Source organism: Toxorhynchites rutilus, chromosome 2 (genome assembly GCF_029784135.1).
Source record: "Toxorhynchites rutilus septentrionalis strain SRP chromosome 2, ASM2978413v1, whole genome shotgun sequence".
Lineage (NCBI taxonomy): Eukaryota > Metazoa > Arthropoda > Insecta > Diptera > Culicidae > Toxorhynchites > Toxorhynchites rutilus.
Window position 1 is genome coordinate 337,716,519 of NC_073745.1, and position 21,401 is coordinate 337,737,919.

Genomic DNA, 21,401 nt, shown 5'->3' on the forward strand with positions numbered 1-21,401 from the left:
GTCACTTTAGAATGCATTGGTATTGTGAAAAACTTTTAATAACTCTTTTTTGAATGGTTTAATGGCCCTGTAAAGCGCTGTGTTTTACGGTGGCTGGTTTTGCCACCAAAGCGGTCTGTATAAACAAACTTTTTCTTTCTTCTACCTGCTGCCGTTTTGCGATTGCGATTGCCACTCGCTGAAACTAGTTGTTGCCTTGACGAGCGCCGAACCGAAGCTGCTCTGTTCTTGATGCGTGTTTTCTGATTGTCGTGAGCAGCTTTGCAAGCCAACTCGAGCACTCCGACGGTCGAAACTCTATAATCGCTGTTAGGTATACTGGTGCTCCGGCACCAATCCGTTCGGCCTAGTTACCCTTGCGGAGCAATCAATGAATGCGACCAACAGGGAACTGGAAACATGCACGGTTCGAGTGAGACTTTGCCTTTCCCTTAACTTGTCCTCCTTTGTTACGTCAACACGTCCACGTTGCTGCTTGTTTTCTTTTTATGATGTGATGCGATGCGATGCTAAACGTTGCCGTACAACCACACTGGTTTACGGTTTGAAAGAAAATGAGATATTTTTTTTTGGATCCGCGCGCTTTATACTCTAGCGGTACACGCTCACAGGATAGAGACAAATCGGCAGACTCAGCCAAAGGGACGAGTCCAACGAGACGAACGAATGAGCGTTAAAAGACAGCGATGGCAAAAAAATACATTCATTACGATTTGTTCGCTCGTTGGATTCACATGCAGGCTAAAAAGGGTCCTTTTCAGGATCACAAAATTATCTTCATTCTAAAGAGTTTATTGTTTTGTTATCACTCGATATCCCCATCTTGTTCGGCTAAACCTTCCTGTTTAGCGATTTGTTGCCACTCGCCACAGCTTTCACAGTTGGAAAATTTCTTCCCATCCAGCTTTGTGACATGTTGCACAGTAAATTACATTCAATGCGACGTGCCGAAGCACCACTCAGTGTCGCATTGGAGGCGATTTTAACCTGTAATTGAACATTTGCGATGACAGTGGTACAGTGTCGACTTTCAATGTGGGGTCATAATTTGGATCTCTATGTTTACAAAAATGTCCAACTAATTATGTCGCATTACATGTCCGTCCAATTAGCTAAATGTCGAACTAATTGTAAATTACTGTACTTTCAATCTGGAAACAATTTAAGAATTGGTGTAAATTGAATAATCAGGAAAGTCCCCAACTATCAATAAGCTCAGAACAACTGCCAAATTCACATACTCCTGGCAAACAAATTATGAAAAAATCAAATTGTTTTTTATTATTATTTTGGATATTATTTTAGAAAACATTGAACTATATTTCGTAAACTCTTTTTTGAAAGGTTTAATGGCCCTGATAAGCGCCTTGTTTTATGGAATGGTTTCAATTTAGAAAACTTTGTACTCGTGGTTTTGAAAAAAAACCATTTCGAACGCCCTCGATGCCGCCTTGTTCTGGATTTGCCACCAAAGCAGATTGTATAAAGAACAAACTATTTTCTTCTGCTACCAGCTGCCGTTTTGCGATTGCGTTTGCCATTCACCACTCGTTGCAACTGCCTGTTGACTTGATGTCCACCGAACCGAATGTGTTCTGTTCCGAATGCGGGTTTTGTTTTCGGCGCGAGCAGCTTTGGCAGCTAACTCGATCACTTCGGCGGCCGAAACTATATAACGCCGGCTTGGTGGACTGGTGCACTGGTACTAATGCGCTCGGCCTAGCTACCCTTGCGGGGAACTCCAGACCGACACGATTCGAGCGGGTTTTGCCTTTCCCTTAATTTTTCCTCCTTTGCCATGTCCAGATTTGGCTGCTTGGTTTGGTTTGTTGATGTGTTGTGATGCGAACTGATGTGGTGTACGGTTTGAATGAGAATGATCGTTACGGCAGCGGAGCGGGGATTTTTAAGCTGACTGGCTGGCTCGAGAATTACGCATGTGTGAGACTGCGACCAATGTTTCGTTCTTTTTTTTTCTTTTTCCTTTCCAATCGTGCTTCATTCTATTTCGCTGCTGCTCTGGTTGCCCGTTTTGGTCGGTACGATTTGAGGAGCACAAAATGGACCAATCAAAAATGGGCACATAGTGCATTTGGACAATGCTTGATATTTCACAATTATTCAATTATTTATCTCAAGAAAAATGAAATGTTATTCGTTATGATAGATGCGTAGATATATTTCCTATCAATTGATGCAAAAACCTTTGCGATCTATTGAGAAATGCTCGAGTTATAAACGTTCCAAATCTTGCATTTTTTCCTACTTGTTCAGTGCCTAGATTTCCATTTCACCCCCTATATCTTCCGGTTAGACGTAGTCCTACGTCAAAAAAGTTCACTGTTTACATAAAAGCAATCTCGAATCGGTCTTCATTTTTTGCTTGAAGTTACTATCCCCTGGTTATACACTTATTATGGATGACATAACTGGAACAAAAAAAAACTAAAATGAAAAAAACTTTCAAAATGCTTACACCTCAATATAATCATACTTTCCTGCACAAGTGTTCAGTGTACACAGCGGCGCGTAACGCATAACGCCTGCATTTTTGACGAAGCTCGCCATCTTGGCTGTCAGCGCTGCGCTGTCATGCTACGTAATTTAGTGTTTGTTTCGTTCTATTGTATAATGGTCTGCGGATATTGAATGTCTCACTGTTTGTATAAACGGCTGTGAAAATTTGGTAAAAATTGTAAAATTCTATCCCATCGTTCGGCGGAATATGTGTTAATCGTTACAAGTGAGCAGTATCTAGTGTGGTGTGTCGATTTAGGTGTAAAACAAGTGCAAGTAGGCAAGCGAAAATGGCCAATCCCGCAGGTATGATCCCGGACAAAGGAAGTTTGGAGAAGTTTGTCAAAATTTTGGCTATGAAAACCACCCAGGTCGTTGTACAGTCCCGGCTGGGCGAGCGGATGAAGACCGAGGGCAATCCCCACTCGTCCGGAAATGATTGGGTAAGTGGGTTCTGGCTTTGTTTTGTATTCACAAAAATTAAAACTTGACGATTCCGATTCCGTCGCACACACAAGGAAAGCGTGATTTGTTTATTTCCACATGCATGCGAGAGAGCTGGTACAGTCTGCAGATAAGAATGTGTATAAATAGAAAGGGGCCACTGGGCGGACGGTAACAGCTGTGTGGTTGGTCGATCAGCAGTAGCAGCAAATGCAGTCGTGTTTTGCTTGAATCATTATCGTGGATGTGTTTCCCCCAAGGTCGTCTCGTTTGAGGTGATGGAGCAAAAACATGAATTAGAAAACACCGTAGGAAAATAAATGGAATCCAGCAGCGGCTGCTCTGAGCGAATTTCAGACAAAATCTGCTATAAATATATCATCGTTTCGTGAACTTGAAAGAATGTTAGCAGATAAATTCCCTCAGTTTGTAGACAAATCCAGGATTTAAGGAAAAAGGATGGAGATGAGCTCTTGTTTTTAGTAACTATTTCTTGGAAGGACACCTGTGACAAAAAAAAAGATCAAAGATGCTCTACAATATAGTATGGTGGACACCATTATTAAAGAATGATCTATCCGACTCAAATATTACACGTTCGAGAAATTGTTATGTAAAACCACATTCAGTCGCATCGAATGTAGCGAAGCATTGCTAAATCTGAGCAAAAGACAAAGACCTGTCAGCTGTCATCGGTTTCCGATAGACAGCCAGCCTGCCAGCAAATGAATATTCCAAACATACCTCGAGACGAAGGGAACTAGAGAGCTCGGAGCACTTGATTAATTCAGCATCGTCTCGTTTGCGGGGCCATCACAGTGCAATAACCGCAACATCATCGCTGGGAAAGAACACAAACACTGTCAATCCATCGTTGCATCGTTCAGTGCGTCGGAAAATTGCGCACTATTATAATTTTCACCCTTTGGGCCCATCCAATCCCTCCTCCGGCTGGACTTCCCAATACGATCATTTCAATCAAAATGAAATTTGTTATTTTGTTGCCGAACGGAAGGAGTGAAATTGGTGCAATGAAATTCATTATATTCTCATTAGTCGGAGATGACGAGCCTTCGTTTGGCAATACATAGTTGACTATTTACGTTTTACTTGTTGTTGGTACCAATTCTCGTTCTTTTCCCTCTGATGGAATAGCTTTTGTCCGAGAGCCAATCGTGTTTATGCCGGGCAGCTGCTGAATGGCCTTTTTTGCTGTCTGACGCAGGGTATCAACTCGAGCTGCCTTTATATGCGTATTTTTTGCGTCGTGATCTCTTGGTTGTCTAGAAACTGCTGATGAAAGGGTTGAACAGTCGACTGGGGTCGACAATAACGCCTTGTTCTATTAAATTTCACGTATAATTACGTTCTACGATAATACATTTAGCATTTTACATTTTTGACGTGGGACTACGTCTAACCGGAGTATATGGGGGGTAAAATGAAAACCTAAACACAGAACATGCTGGAAAAATGAAAGATTCCGAATGCTTATAACTCGAACATTTCTTACTGGATCGGAACGATGTTTGCATCAATTGATAAGGAATATTTCTACGCATCTATCGCATTTAATAAAATGTTATTTTTTATTAGATAAACAATTGAATAACTGTAAAATGTGAAGCGTTATCTAAACGCCCTAACTCCCTCGTTTTTTGTGGCCCGATTTACGGTTTCCCCAACACAGCCATCATAACCAAGCAGCCGTGGGGAAATCGGCATTGCAAATACATGAAAGTATGGGGACTTTTGTTCTCACCGAAATGTGTTCCCTAACACAGACTTCAAAACCAAGCAGTTTTGGAGGAATCGGCATTGAAAATACATGAAAGTCAGCGTTATTTTTATTCCATTTGTTTTAATCCATGGAGCGTGGGGAAATTGGCATTACAACTTCACGCAAGTCGGGGGTATTTTTGTTTCGACTGAAATGTGTTTCCCCAACACATTGACATTGCAAATACATACAAGTCAGGGCCATTTTTTTCCGGCTGAAATGTGTTTCCCCAACACAGATTTCACAACCAAGTCTGGTGTCTGATGAAATAGGCAGTGCAATTTCAAGTTGGGGCTATTTTTGTTCCGACTGAAATGTGTTTCCCTAACACAGACTTCAAATCCATGGAGCGTGGGAAAATTGACATTGCCACTTCATGCAAGTCGGGGGTATTTTTGTTACGACTGAAATGTGTTTACCTAATACAGACTTCTAAACTAAGGTGTCTGGGGAAATCGGCTTTGCAAATAAATGCAAACTTCGAGTACTTTTGTACTCACTTGCCTTTGTGCAGACTAAAATATGTTTCCTTAACACGGTCTTCTAAACTTAGGAATGTGGGAAAATCGTGCAGACATTATGGGCGAATAAACTTTCAAGTTCAAAACCTCTATAGTATAAAAAGTAGAAGTTGATGTAGTTGATTCATGTATGCCGGGGGTACTTCTGCTACCGCATGTTTTTTTTGCACTCCGAAAAGTGTTTTACTAACACGGATTACAAAAAAACGGGTACGAACACAACGCTTTGGTTCGCTTATTCAAGATTGCATTGAAAGATATGCCTTCATATCTTCTGCTCATTGAATTTCTACACATACCATTTGATGATTAGGCAAAATGTTGATAACCATTTGCTGCGATAACGCCTATAGATTAAACAATATGCGTTCAAGGTACATGTCAAAATCGAAACTAAGTGCCTGAAGTTCATCAAATCAAGCATATTCGCGTTTTGAGAAGTACGTACAATTGAGAGATGCAGACTTCAGAGGGAAATGTAAAATAAAATAATCGTTCGATAATTCCTAAACCAAACGTAAAAGGACTGTCTTTAAATTTACTTGTAACGAAGAACATAATCTATCACAATGTATAAATTGACTTTACATGGCATTTATTCAATCTCTTTACTCACAAAGCAAATATATTGAATTCAATTAAATTCGAAAATTGCTTCAATCAAAAATTTAATGAATACAAATCAATGATTGCTAAGCTAAGATAGTCCCACGTCAATCTTGCGGTTATATCATAGATATAACCCACCCATTTTTTGACGTAGAACTACGTCTTTCATTTCTATACCGGGGTGTAAAATCAAAGTTTCGAAAACGAAAGCGTTACACCGGAGACCGAGATTTTGAACGTTAATAGCTCCTAAACAACTGAACGAAATAGTATGATGAACACTTCATTCGAAAGATAAAATGTCTACGCGTTATACACTTGTTACTTTTTGATCCAAAACCTTGTTTCAATAGTCTTAAAATTGCTTTCAAAACAGGCTATTGAAATCACCAATCGGTATATAAGCGAGCGCTGCTCGGAAATCCACTCAGTTCTAATTGAACAGCGATGGATGGAGCATGTTGTCGCTGTTGTGGTGAAGCTCTTCGTTTATCATGAAAGCGCGGATGAACGGTGTCACCAAGAGCCTGTTTGTGCACCTTAGGCCAGAAGGGAATCCATCAGGAGGAGAGTGATGCCACAAACGGTTCACCGGGAAGACATCGAAGCAGCCGCCACACACACACATACACGCGCGGATTTTTTTTCGTTTGGATACAATAAATATGAAATTTTGTTGATATTTTGTTTGGAACCGTGAGGGAGGGCAGAAAAGCCGAGCCAGAAGAAGAAGAAGAAGAAGAAGAGCAGGTGACCAAGAAATTATCAGCATCGAAAAACTGTTCCCCGGGAAGACATCGAAGCAGCTGCCACACACACATACACGCGCGGAATTTTTTTCGTTTGGATGCCATTCAGCATCGCGAAAATTCCGGAAAGATCTAATCGCTGCTGAAAAATAATCTGCCAGTTTCCCCGGGAATTGAAAATACATTCATGTGAAAGAGTTTATTTTAATGTTTTCTATCCATGTAACTTTGCGACCAAATATTTTTCAATCAAGTGCTATTAACAGGTGGTTATCGAGTTAGCATTAACCACTGGTGGTGGACTTCGAGAAGAATCCGGAAAGATGTCATCGGTACTGCAAAATAATATGCCAGTCCCCCTTGGACTTGAAAATTACATTCAAGCGAAATAGTTTATTGCAATGTTTTCCATCCATTTAATACTGCGACCAAATACAATTGGTTTTGTGATTTTTCAATCAAGTGCAGTCAACACGTGGTTATCGAGTTAGCATTAACCACTGGTGGATTTCGAGAAGAATCGAGAAGAATCCGGAAAGATGTCATTGCTGCAAAATAATCAGCCAGTTCCCCTTGGAATTGAAAATTACATGCAAGCGAAAGAGTTTATTTTAATGTTTTCTATCCATATAATACTGCGATCAAATACATTTAGTTCTGTGATTTTACAATTAAGTGCAATTAGCAGGAAAGCTTCTGAAGCTTATTCCCCATCAGTAGGATATTTCCAACGTAACGCTCTCGTTTTCGAAATCCGCCATTTATTCATTCATTCAGAATGAATTCAGATTCAACTTCAAACAAATGATCACTAAATCAACGATAGTCCTACGTCACCATTGCGGTTATACCATAGATATAACCCACTTCCCGTTTTTTTATGAATCCTTTGAATCCTTTTCCTATAAAAAGTACAATCAAGGAACGGTTTTTACACAAACTGATTGAAAAACTCTAACAGATGAATAGTCTGTGTCCAGAAAAAAACTACCAAGGTGTGCATCGAAATTAAGCTATAGACGAATTTCATTCCAATTCGACTTGCCATTGGCAGCAACATTTCAGCAAAGTGCAAAAGTTTTACAATTTAATGTTTGCTGGGTTGCATACTTGAAGTCTTCAAAAAAGAACTAGAGTTCTTTTTGAAAAGGGCTAAAAAAAATTTTTTTTTCTATTGAAAAATGCTATAATACAAGTCGGACTCGATTATACACAGTTTGACAAAAAAAATATATTTCAAATATGACTTGTTTCAAGAAAAGTGTAACCTTTCAACGATACGGTGAAATTTATGTGGCTATTATAAGTACAGTGGGGCAAAATTCGTCATTTTTTCTGATTTTGTTTGAATTTTTACCAGCAATTGTTTATATCGATATTGAAGCGGAATTAAGCAAGATAGAAGTTGGGTGCCGAAAAACAAATTGTAGAGCTGTTAGAGAACTTTTATTCAATTGACAGAAAATTTAATATGAAGTTTTAGGATAAAATTAATAATAACACATTAAAAATTACTAACTTTTAAGTTTTCAGTTCCAAAATGTTATTAAAATTTTTCAAATGGAAGCAACAGAATCGTCTTCCGTAGAGTATTTTTAAACGGTTTTATTTAGCTTGCCCTGTAACACGTTTGTATGTTTGTAACATGTTTGTCTGTAGCGCTGTCCCGCATTAATAGAAATTTGACCACCTTCCTGTTGACCGATTGATTTGAAATTTGGAACACACCACACCATGATCTCTGCAGTCACTATAAAACTGAGTTAAATTTTTCATGATCTTGAAAATCTAAGATGGCCGCCGCTACAAAATGGCGGATCACGTATTATATTTTCTCAAGACTTCATCAATATGGGTTTTTCCTAAACCCCATAAATATGGGTATCAAATAAAAGGGCTTGATTAGTAGACACTTGGTGAACACATTTATTTATGAAAAATGCAAGTTCAACATGGCCGCCATCACAAAATGGCGCCATATATATTTTTTTTTCAAAATCCCTCCAATATGGGTATCAAATGAAAGGGCTTGACTAGTAGAACATAGTTATTTGTGAAAAATTCAAATCCAAAATGACAACCACTAAAAAACGGTGAAACGGTGATTTTTTTCAATACCCCATCAATATGGGTATCAAATGAAAGTGATATTAGAACGTAGTAGATCATGTAATATCCAAATCGAAGATGGCCGCAGTCTCCATGTAACCAACTGGAGTTTTTTACGCGGGGGATACATAAATTCCAAAATCCGCGTAAAAATAAACCGGGTAATTTCCAGAATCCGTGAAAAAATCTAACAAACAGTGAATTATTAGTTTAAAATGCAACCCATATTCTAACAATTGATTAACTGTTTTTTTCCCCTCAGTGTCGGTATTAAATGAAATGATTTGACTAATAGAATACACTACATCATAAAAATATTCTGAGGAAAAAAAGGTATTGAATAAAAAAAATCATAAAACGTTAAATGATTTTATTAGAGTAATATGCAATAATAGAAATAGTGTACTAAAAACAAGAAAATAAAATAAGCAAAAAAACAGAAAGTGGGTTATATCTATGGTATAACCGCAATGACGTAGGACTATCGTTGATTCAGTGAACCTTTGTTTGAAGTTGAATCTGAATCCATTCTGAATGAATGAATAAATGAATATTTGGGGGACTTCGAAAACGAGAGCGTTACGTTGGAGGTACAAGGTTTTATGCATCCAATATTGGATACGAAAATATCCTACTGATGGGGAAGAATAATCTTCAGAAGCTATCCTGTTAATTGCGATTGATTGAAAAATCACAAAACCAAATGTATTTGGTCACAGTGTTACATGGATAGAAAACATTCAAATGAACTCTTTCACATGAATGTATTTTTAAATTCCCAGAGGAACTGGCAGATTATTTTCAGTAACGATTAGATATTTCCACATTTTCCTCGATACTGGAAGCCCACCAGTGGTTAATGCTAATTCGATAACCACCTGTTAATAGCACTTGATTGGAAAATATTTGGTCACAGTGTTACATGGATAGAAAACATTCAAATAAACTCTTTCACATGAATGTAATTTTAAATTCCCAGAGGAACTGGCAGATTATTTTCCGGATCTTTCTCGATGCTGAATGGCATCCAAACGGAAAGAATTCCGTGCGTGTATGTGTGTGTGTGTAGCGGCTGCTTCGATGGTCACCTTCTCTTCTCCTGAAGGATCGGCTTCTCTGTGCTCCCTCACAGTTTCAAACAAACTGCTTGCGTTTCAGGGCAGATCTCGATCCTTCGCCGTCCAGCATCCTCAGCAACGATGTTGTCTTGTCGATGTCCTCACGAAAAATGAATGCGTCTCAGGTAAGGTAAGGTATTGTATTATAGAGACTTTAAACTTTTGCAGTTCATTCGTCTCTAGCCTCGAGAAAGGCCCTTTGAAAACTCTAATCTACTCCAGTGCTACCACCTCCAGCCTCTTGCCTTGAGAAAGGCACTCGATCCCTCGCCGCCCAGCTCGTCCAGCAACGATGTTGTCCAGTCGGTGCCCAAACAAAGAAATGAATGCGTCTCACCACCAGAATATCGCTTAAGTATGCTTTTTGTGCGTGATTGAATCGAGAGAAGGCGTGGTTTACGATGGCAATTTGGAAGGCAAACTAGAGGGGAATGAACTCTCTGAGCTCAGAACTTTCGGCGACTGAGCAATAATCGATTGCGGGCGCATACAATATTGGATACGGAAATATCCTACTGATGGGGAAGAATAATCTTCAGAAGCTTTCCTGCGAATTACACTTGGTTGAAAAATTACAAAATCAATTGTATTTGATCGCTGTGTTATATGGTTAGAAAACATTAAAATAAACTCTTTCACATGAATGTATTTTTAAATTACCAGAGGAACTGGCAGATTATTTTCCAGAAATGATTAGATCTTTCCGGAACTTTCTCGATGCTGAATATGCCATTCGGAAAGAATTCTGCGCGTGTATGTGTGTGTAGCGATGTCTTCCCGGGGAACCGTTTGTGGCATCACTCTCCTCCTGATGGATTCCCTTCTGGCCTAAGGTGCACAAACAGGCTCTTGGTGACACCGTTCATCCGCGCTTTCATGATAAACGAAGAGCTTCACCAAAACAGCGACAACATGCTCCAATCGCTGTTCAATTAGAACTGAGTGGATTTCCGAGCGGCGCTCGCTTATATACCGATTGGTGATTTCAATAGCCTGTTTTGAAAGCAATTTTAAGACTATTGAAACAAGTTTTTGGATCAAAAAGTAACAAGTATAGAACGCGTAGACATTTTATCTTTCGAATGAAGTGTTTATCATACCATTTCGTTCAGTTGTTTAGGAGCTATTAACGCTCAAAATCTCGGTCTCCGGCGTAACGCTTTCGTTTTCGAAACTTTGATTTTACTCCCCGGTATAGAAGTGAAAGACGTAGTCCTACGTCAAAAATCTTTTTAAGTTAAACGGTTTCTTTGTGATTAACCATAATAATAATACAGATAATGTACTAAAAGCTAGAAAATAATTGGGCAATGAGCAGTTAGCAGTTGTCATACCCCTTCCTTTATTAATCAAGGACATTTATGAGACTAAAATAAAATTGTGGGGCACGTTGGATTACCATTATTCGCATTTAATGGTTTCATCATATGCCCCGCGATTTTATTTTATTTAGTTAGTAAGCCAAAAGTATATACAGGTTTGCCAATTTGAGGCAACAGAGTCCGAAACAAAGAAAATGCTCTGTAACTCTGTTATTGTTGAAATTCGAACATGTGCGTAGAAGGATATTATTCATCAAATATAATAGTTTATTATCTCCTGGGAGATTCTGGATTTTTTTTTCATGTGAGAAAGGCGTTTTCTGACTTTAAGTGGAAATTAAATTCTTCGTTTATATTCAAAAAACAAAAAATATATGCGTTGAAGTGAAAGTTAATTTACTATTATGAGTTCAGTGGAGTAAAAATTGTGGTTTTGATAGATTCCAGTTGATGATTCACCAAGACTTGTTTAAAATTATATTGCAGCGAAATTCAAAAAGATAGTCATAAAAGCGAAAAAAATTGGGTGCGGTAGAGCGGTTGAAGAGCTTTAATTTGGTTGTATGAAACATTCAAGTTTATTATGTATTTTTGGAATAAAATTAAGAGTAACACCTTAAACAGGTCACGTTTTTGTGAAATAAAGTTAACGTTGATAACGATTTTCACAGCGATCAAATTCTGATAATTTGCAAACCAATGGAATCGGAAATTCTCTAAGATTCTAAGATACTATACAATACAATCCACTAATGCCTAAACAGTTTAAATTAATGAAAACTGGAAGCATTCAGAGTTGTCAATAACGAGCAACTGATACGTTTCTGCCCGTTTTCAACATATTTGGTTTAAATAAGCCATCCGCGATTTGAAGCCACACCACTTTTGTTTTGGTGGTCATCGAAGCAACATGGTTGCCGCAGAGAATCGAGTGAGAGAGGATTGTTCTCTTGTCGGGTGAAGGAGGAGTATGAAAAAGAGCTTCTTTCCGCAAGGGCCCTTCTCAAGGCTAGAGGCGGATACCAAAAATAGAATAGAATGAAAACACAGATGCGAGTGAGCTAGCATAACACTACTAGCGGATATCATTCATTAGGCATGATTTTCACACACATACACACACAGCTCGATACAAGGAGAGGAAGCCCTCTGTATCAAGGTGTGCTACGACAAAGAAGAGCAGCATACGAGAATTTTTGTGCTAGTGCGGATATGGAAGAGTATCCAGAATTTTGGAATATAGACATAAACTGCATTTATTTAGATAAACGTATATTTCATGAAAGTATGCTTTCAAATTCCAGCAGGGCAACCTTACTGTTGCATGTTGTGGGGTTCGATCACATCTAAAGTGGAATATAGGAGTAAAAGGGTTCATAGTTTGCGATCGATGTCTGATTGGGAAGGAGAGACTGCTGATAGCTTCCGACTTTACTCGACTCTTTCGAGTCTACTGAAGTAATACAAATTTAATTTAAAGCTAAAAAGATATTACAAAAATTTCTATGCATTATAAAATAATATCCGAAGAGATAAATAAGTGGTTTGAATAATATAATTCCGTAGCTCTACGTCCAAAAATGCGGTCGTGTCCTAGGTACAACCCATTACATTTTTTCGATAATTAGAAATCGGCGAATTTTTTGAAGCTAACTTAATCCGTCCCAGTTTTCTTGTAATTTATAATTTCTAACATCACATTAGGTAGTTAATGAATGTTGACTAGGGAGTAACGGATAAATAATTAAATTAAGCTCAAACTTAGTTTGTAGACAACTTTTACATGATCTAATAATATTTTTTCGTCAATTTGAAGACAAATTAACAACAATAACACATGCCAAAGTCATATTATATGGGTTTCGCGAAAAACTGCAGTACAAACCGTCCATACTATAAATTAATAAAAAGTATAGTATAAACATTATAATATTTTTATGATTTCATTATTTTTCTACATATCCTATAGTTACATTTAGGTGCATATTCAATCCAATTCCTTTTAAAAATCCTGTTCAATTTGAACAAATTTGAACAAAATGTCACCCATATCTGGGTGACATATTAGCACGAAAGTGCTAAGCAAAAAGTAGACAATGTTCGCTCTGAACCAGTATCCAACGAAAAACTCCATTGAGACACCGTTCAAGAAAAGCATTCCAGAAGATGATTACTGTCTCAATTTCAAACGACATCACGGCCTGTCTCAGGAACGACAAAATCCGTTGAAGTAGAATCGTGTCTGATTGGCAGGTCCTTATTCGAGATAAATATTCACTACAAGAGCTCTTTTTAACATTAGTCTTCATAAGCCAAAAGTATATACAGGTCGGACTCGATTATCCGGAGTATTGATTTTTTTTTCACTCCGGATAATAGAGTCATAAAAAAACGAATTTTCTCTCGGTAAACGTAATATATTTATGATTTCCATTTATTTATTAAACGATTTTATCTAGGTTGACCCGTTTGTATGTTGTGACTTTGTAACTTTGTAGCGCTGTACCACATTAATAGAAATTTAACCCTCTTCTTGTTGACCGATTGATCTGAAATTTGGAACACATCTTTATCTCTGGTGTCATTGTAAAACTGCGTATTCCATGACCTTGAAAATCCAAGATGGCGGCCGCTACAAAATGGCGGATTACATATTTTCTCAGAACCGTTTCAATGTGGGTATGAAATGAAAGGGCTTGACTAGAAGAACACAGTTATTTATTAAAAATTTCAATCCAATATGGCGGCCGCTACAAAATGGCGGATTATGTATATTTTCTCAAAATCCCATCAATATGGGTATCGAATGAAAGGGCTTGACTAGTAGAACACAATTATTTATGGAAAATGTAAATCAAAGATGGCTACTGCTACAAAATGGAGGATTACATGTTTTTTCAGAAGCCCATTAATATGGGTATCAAAGGAAAGTTCTCGACTAGTAGAACATGCAGATCATGAAAAATCCAACTCCAAGATGGCCGCAGTCCCCAAACAACTAATTACTTTTTAAATGGTTTCATTCAGCTTGAACTGTTTGTATGTATGTTTGAAAGTTTGTAGGGGTATTCTATTAGTCAAATCATTTCATTTTATACCAATATTGAGGGGATTCCAAAAAATATATAGCCGACCATTTTGTAGCGGCGACCTTTTCTAATTTATGTTGTTCATAGCGTAGTGTATTCTCCATGTCATACCATTCAACCATTCTTTAGCGGTGGCCAAATTGAGTTTTTGAAGATCATGGAATACGCAGTTTTATAATGACAGTAGAATTATAGCTATGTTCCAAATTTTAGATCAAATTTTAGATCATTTTGTGATGGCGATCACTTTGGATTTTCATTTTCATAAATAACTGTGTTCTACTAGTTAAGCCCTTTCATTTGATACCCATATTGATCTGAGAAAATATGTAATCCACCATTTTGTAGTGGCCGCCATTTTTGATTTGCATTTTTCATAATTAACTGCATTCTACTAGTTAAGCCCTTTCATTTGATATCCATATTAGCTATTCAATATGGAATTATTATACAAATTATTCAAAATTTCCGAAAATCAAATATAAAATACTGCGGATAATAGGGTCTAAAATTCCGGATAATCGAGTCCGACCTGTACAAGTATAAAATCTTCGCACAGCGATCGATCCTTATTCTAGTATTATGTACTGCATAAGAGTGAAAGAGGATGGAGTTGTTATGTTGTGCTTTGTGCATTGATTTGCTCTTTTACTTGTTGGACCACGCCACTCCGAAATTTCGTCGAAAGCATGCTAAAGAATCCGTAAATGAGATTAAAGGAGTACGGTTGGTTACATTAACTACTAAATACAGGGTAACTTCGATATAACGTACATTTCGTTTTCAAAATTGTACGTTGTATCGAATTGTACGTTACATCGAAGCATAATAAAGTACTTACAAACGTAGCCTATAATACATTATTGTGTTGCTGTTTTAGTAAAGTTAATGAATAAATTTAATTAGAAGACGAAGTCAGCCTTTCTCATGATGTTTCCCTTCGTACTGTTGATTAAAGCTTGATTCATTTAGAATCCAGAATCACAAAACCAGCTGTATTTCGGGATTGATTGAAGGTACAAAACTTGTTTTAACATCACAATACAGATAATTCGTTGTCCTTTCAGAAAAACAATGTTCAAAAAAATTTTCCTTTACACTTTGAAAAGGTGTACGTTATATCGAGTGACGTTATATCGAAGTTTCCCTGTATTTGTATCGATTTGTTTTCGTTCATTCTTGTGTTGAAAATATGAAGAGAATTTTTTTTTGTATTACAAACTGGTGAAACTTTTGTTATTTTAATGTATTTTTGGAATAAAAATTAACTATTTTCTAAAATTTTTAAAATGTTCTTTGGTGTTTTACTTTTCTGATCCATAAAAAGAAATAAAGGGTAGTATGAACGATATATAAACTCTAGGGTGGCAATGGATGTTAGGAAAAAAAATCGTCATCGAATTTCATGAACCGACCATGTACATTTTGTTTATTGGCCCAAAAAAATTATCTGTGCAAAGTTTCAGCTCGATCGGACATGATTTAGGGGTGCATCAAAGCGCTCAAAGTTTCGATTTTCTGATCCTCGAAAATCTTCCAAGAGGGAAGTAACAGAAATTTGGAAAATCGAAAATTCGATTTTCTGCCAAAATTTTTTTTTTGAGATGACACCAGATCTCGACGTTTCATGCATTTTTAAGTCATTTGGCATCGAAGATTTTCGAGGATGAAAAAATCAAAATTTTGAATGCTTCGAGGCACCCCTAAATGCGATTGAGCTGAAACTTTGCAAAGATCATTTTTTGGACCAATAAACAAAATGTACATGGTCGATTTTTTAAATTCGATAATTTTTTTTCCATACCTTCATTGTCTCTCAGTCCTAAAAGGTTGATTTTCGGCCAAAAAATTTTGTTCGTTTCATGCATTTTTAAGTCATTTGGCCTCGAAAAAAATTTTCGATTCTTCTAATTTCCTTTACTCCCCCTTGGAAGATTTTCGAGGATCAAACAATCAAAACTTTGAGCGCTTTGAGGCACCCCTAAATCTCTGAAACTCTGCACAGGTCATTTTTTAGGCCAATAAACAAAATGTACATGGTTTTTGACATTTGACATGACCATTTTCGCTGCCACCCTAATAAACTCTGTTCAACTTTTGACTTACATTGGGATGAAATGTTGTTTGTGTCGATAACTTTTTTTTTGCTTTTCTTTTACGTCATTTCTCAGGCGTCATGCAAGCGAAAACCGCAAAAAAAAATTTTTTAATATATGGACAAACCATTATGATCTTTCTAGTTCTAGCCTATGATTATCAGGGAATTTTATTTGATTTTCGAGTAGACACCCTGGTAGCGTATATTGTTGCGGACTCTATATACTCAATACGTAGAGTTCGTTTCTTGATGAAGTAATCAAGCAATCTCTGGATACGTCATCCATTTCCACCGGTTGAAACAGGCGGTTTCAGGTAATTGAACTCGTTATGGTTATGATGTCCACTCTCAGCCACCAAAGTTTGTTTGTTCGTTCCGATCATATATCTGCTATCAGGTACCCAAGCAAGGAATACTTTACTCAATCATATATCAATTTTTATTTTTTCCTGTACGATCTTCAATCTCTTATCAATTAGAAATCCGGAACCCTGTATAAACAAAAGTTTTCTCTAAATAAATGTATAAGTGTTCTTTTATTGAGTTAAAAACCGATCAGTACAACCCTTGTCCTAATTCAATAGACCGCAAAGAATCAAACTTTGCCCAATTAAAACGTTTTACTATCGCATTATCTACCTGTAGTCATAGGTAGAAACATGTTTAAAAAAAACAGACTTCCTGGTGTACTGTGTACAGAAAAAAAGTGTGAATTTTACCCAAATAAACTTCAAAAATTTCAGATCACGAAATTTTTTTTTTTTTATTTAAATCGTTTATTTTTACAGGCTCAGTCACATAGGTTTAAAGGAGCCGAACTCCTTACTGTATTGTTACTAGTATATATACATTTTTCCATAATTCTAATGTTAATAATATAGGAAACCGATTACTCGCGGTCAACTCGAGTTTAGAAGGGTGACATATTTTCTTCAGGAATAGGAGGGGATATGAGGATATGTTGACAATGATCACACTCACACTCTCAATCACACTCATCACACTCAATTCTTAAACCTATCTTATATCTAATATGTATTTAAATTTCATCTTATTCTTAAGAAGGGATCCGATCCCTCACAAAGGAAAAGGAAAAACTAAGGGTATAAGGACAATCACACACGAAGATCGATAGCTTTAAGCAATACATATATTTGGGACATGTAATCAAGGTCTAACCGAGCCAACACGTCTCTCACCGGCATCATGGGCTGCCTTCCTCGGGCCCGAAGGGTGACTACAATGTAATAGTGTTCAACAGGTCGTGAGGCGACGCTGTCCAGCGCCCAGTGTATCGCTGCCAATTCAGCAATATACACTGAGCAAGGATTCTGAAGACTGTGTGAGGTGCTAAAAAATTCGTTTAACACTCCAAATCCTGTGGACTCATTCATAGAGGATCCATCAGTAAAGTACATATTATCACAATTGATATCCCCATACTTTGCATCGAAGATCGTTGGAACGATCCTCGATCGAAGATAGTCTGATGTTCCATGGATATCCTGCTTCATGGACAGATCAAAATGCACAGAGGAATTGATGTAGTCAGGAAAACAAACACGGTTGGGAATATACGAAGAAGGATTAAACTGCATGGAGACAAATTCATGATATGAGCTCATGAATCCAGAATGAAAATTTAGCTCGATCAGCTGCTCAAAATTTCCGATCACCAATGGGTTCATAACCTTACACCGGATGAGGAACCGAAGAGATAATAAATTGAAGCGATCTTTTAGTGGGAGTAGGCCTGCCAAAACCTCGAGACTCATGGTATGCGTTGAGGGCATACATCCCAACGCTATACGGAGACAAAGATACTGAATTCGCTCGAGTTTAATGAGGTGTGTTTTGGCAGCTGATTGAAAACAGAAACTGCCATACTCCATCACTGAGAGAATAGTTGTTCGATACAACATTATAAGATCTTCGGGATGGGCTCCCCACCAGGTGCCGGTAATTGTACGGAGAAAGTTTATTCTTTGTTGACATATTTGACTCAGATACCTAATATTGGCCCCCAAGTACATTTAGAGTCGAACCAGACCCCAAGATACTTGAATGACATAGTATGAGTGATCGGTTTACCCAAAAGTTGAAGCTTTGGTTTTGCTGGTTTATGCTTCCTAGAAAAAACCACCATCTCTGTTTTCTCCATGGAGAATTCGATCCCTAGCCCAATGGCCCAGGTTGAAAAATTGTTCAAAGTATCTTGTAAGGATTCTTGCAGGTCGGATTCGTTTGATCCTACGACAGACACCACTCCATCATCTGCAAGTTGTCTTAGGCTGCAATTTTGTGTAAGGCAATTGTCAATGTCGCTTACGTAGAAGTTGTACAAAAGGGGGCTTAAACATGAGCCCTGGGGGAGGCCCATGTAAGAGACCCGACTTACAACACGAAATTTTGACTAGAAATACTTTTAATATAGCGTGCAAATTGCAACTAACTGCAATATATTCAGTGACAATCATTTTCTGATGAACAAATAACTATTTCACACAACCACCTTTTCCATGCTACATCTGTAAATTCCACTAGTGTAGCGATATTGAGTCGACACTACATACATTTACCGGAACGCACTCAGAAAGACTGATTGTGTGATGGCTTCAACCCATTATGGATGGAGCATGATATGAAGAATACAGCGCATTCCGGAGCGTCTTGATGACGATGCTAATCCGAGAATTGAAAGAAAGTGACCAAACTGGGTCACGGAAATAACCTTCGTGGGACAATAGCTGAAATCAATGGATTAGAAAATTCCATTCGTCTGACTCATCGATGCAGACAATGACATCACCAATTTTTAGACATCTCTCTCATCTAAGGATTTTCTTGGAATTGTTATACTATGAACTTGGCTGCAATAAATATGCGCATCACTGCGCACTTCTGAAATTGACCTTCATTAGGATGAAACCGGACAGCGTTCCAGAGGAAGGATGCCACTCGCAGGTATTTTAACTCATTTATGCTGCAAATGTCGAGAATATGAATGATTTGTGTGCTATTTTCCAGCGCCTTTATGTGTCATAACACAATCGACATTCCTTTCGCTGCTGCACTTATCGCGACCGGTGCGTGCTGTCATTCGCTATCTGAGAATGCCCTCGCCCTGCGCTCTCAAAGATCACATACCGTTCAAAGATCAATTTTTCGCTCACTGTGGTTATCAAACCACGGAATTGCGCTTGTTCTCGCGTTGCACGCTTTCCAATGATGTAACCAATTATCTCGAATTGTCGGAGTACAATCCCAGACAGTGATTGTCATGCGTCAGACTGAGCGAAAAAAAGAAATAGTAGGGCGCCACAATCTTCTACACCTACCACCTGGCCATAGTTATGCGATTCCATATAGAAGAACGTACTCTCTGGAATACACCAATACCACTGGCCTGGGCTGCGCATGCTTCCAGAACCCGATGGCAAAAAATGACACCGGTCAAAACGTCAAAATTGGTCGCATCTCCCACGTGGTTTGACGCCGACCCAAAAAAATAGATACGCTACGAACTACGTCAACCGTATGTGTCATTAGTCACGTCGACGATCATTGTAGCGTTTTTTGTTTATCGTTTACAACAAACAAAACATAAATTTGACACGTGTTCCCCTTGAGAGTGAAATTTGGTTTCCTGTTTTGATGCTCACGCACAGCCTCCACCCCACTGATCATTCATGCAGCCCTTGAAACCAGTTTTAGCGCTCGCTTAACGTACGAAAACAACCGTTTTTCGTTTGTTTTGATTTTTTTTAGTTTCTACGATCGTCCGTCAATGACTAATCGCTTGTTTTGTCGGCTGCCCTACGGACCCACATTTGTGTACGTGCCACTGTGAAGGAATGCAGTTTTTTTCCGAAACAAAAGCATATTCCCAGTTGATCGTGCGAAGAGAAAGAAGATAGCATTTCACTATGTCTGCACATCATGCATTGAAAGCCAATAGTGGCAATGTCTGCTCCGTGTTTATTTGATTTTTTTCCCTATTTACTCTCTAATTTGGCTCTGCTCCATTTTTTATGTTTCCTTGAACGCCATCACCGGCACAACCGATACTCATGCTTCTGTACGCCCCAAAAGAGAGCGAGAGGAGAGAATGAGAGTGTCTGTATCATAAGTATGTTGCATCACATCGCTCCGATTCCGGCGAGAAGAGAAAAAAACATAATGTCTGTGTAGCTTTGGTTGCATTCCAGCGTGGATTCGAGAAACATCACTCTATTTCTGTACACTGTAGTACACGAAAAGGTGTGTCTGTCGAATCATATCACACCTACAGCGAAACGGCACGATATACGTGGTGTTGCGCTGCCAATGCAAACACATCCGAGGTATGCGTGCCCTGCAAACACTATGGGTGCGACACGAACACGAACACGCTCGCAGATCGGCAGTGCACATTTTTTGCGCATAGTGAGATTACACGTAAAAATAATGGTCAAACTTGGAATTCTTGTATTCTATTACACGACTTAAAATAAACGGGTACGGGATTACTTTTTAAAAAATGATGTATTCCATTTGACGGTCAAACTAAGACTAACTTTATTTCTCTCTTAATGCTAACATGATCGTTTATCAGCTAAACCCTAAATATGACAACTCAGCACCATGCGGGCGGGCCTCGGATGATGTTTATTTTATGATCACGCTTCCAATTCCTTCGCTAGCGGATCCGATGTTTTGTTTATCAGCCAAGTAGCATAATATTCGCCTGGTCTGCAAATTCCATGCGATGCTCGATCGTTAACTCACGTCATTAACCGGCCTCTGCACAGTGGGGAATCAGACAAAAACGAATTTGGTGTCAGCTGCTTCGTAATATTTTTCCTTTCTTGCTAAAATATTCAAGTGCTTATATCCCACATTTGAACGCATCATCATCAAATCTGATTTTTTTATGACTTTTCAAAGCATAGCATATTTACCTTTTTTGACAATTTTTTTAACTTTCTTCGAAACGATCTGCAGTTTCAATGATAGCTTGGATTTTTTGTGGCGTCAAATGAAAAGTTGTTCGAAAAACTATAGGG

General features: G+C 38.1%; 1 protein-coding gene across 2 annotated transcripts in view; it reads left to right on the top strand.

Annotated features, from left to right (window-relative positions):
- Positions 1 to 2,616: 2,616 nt before the first annotated feature.
- LOC129765336 (autophagy-related protein 13 homolog) overlaps positions 2,617 to 21,401 on the top strand; it is a 119,107-nt gene continuing 100,322 nt past the window's right edge. Inside the window, exons 1-2 of one of the 2 annotated variants that reach the window (XM_055765518.1) lie at positions 2,617 to 2,823; positions 2,889 to 2,960. In XM_055765518.1, the coding sequence (XP_055621493.1) occupies positions 2,919 to 2,960 (42 nt within the window). In that variant the 5' untranslated portion in view covers positions 2,617 to 2,823; positions 2,889 to 2,918. Of the gene's footprint in view, positions 2,961 to 21,401 lie in introns of both variants that reach the window. The other variant, XM_055765517.1, reaches the window with a different exon arrangement.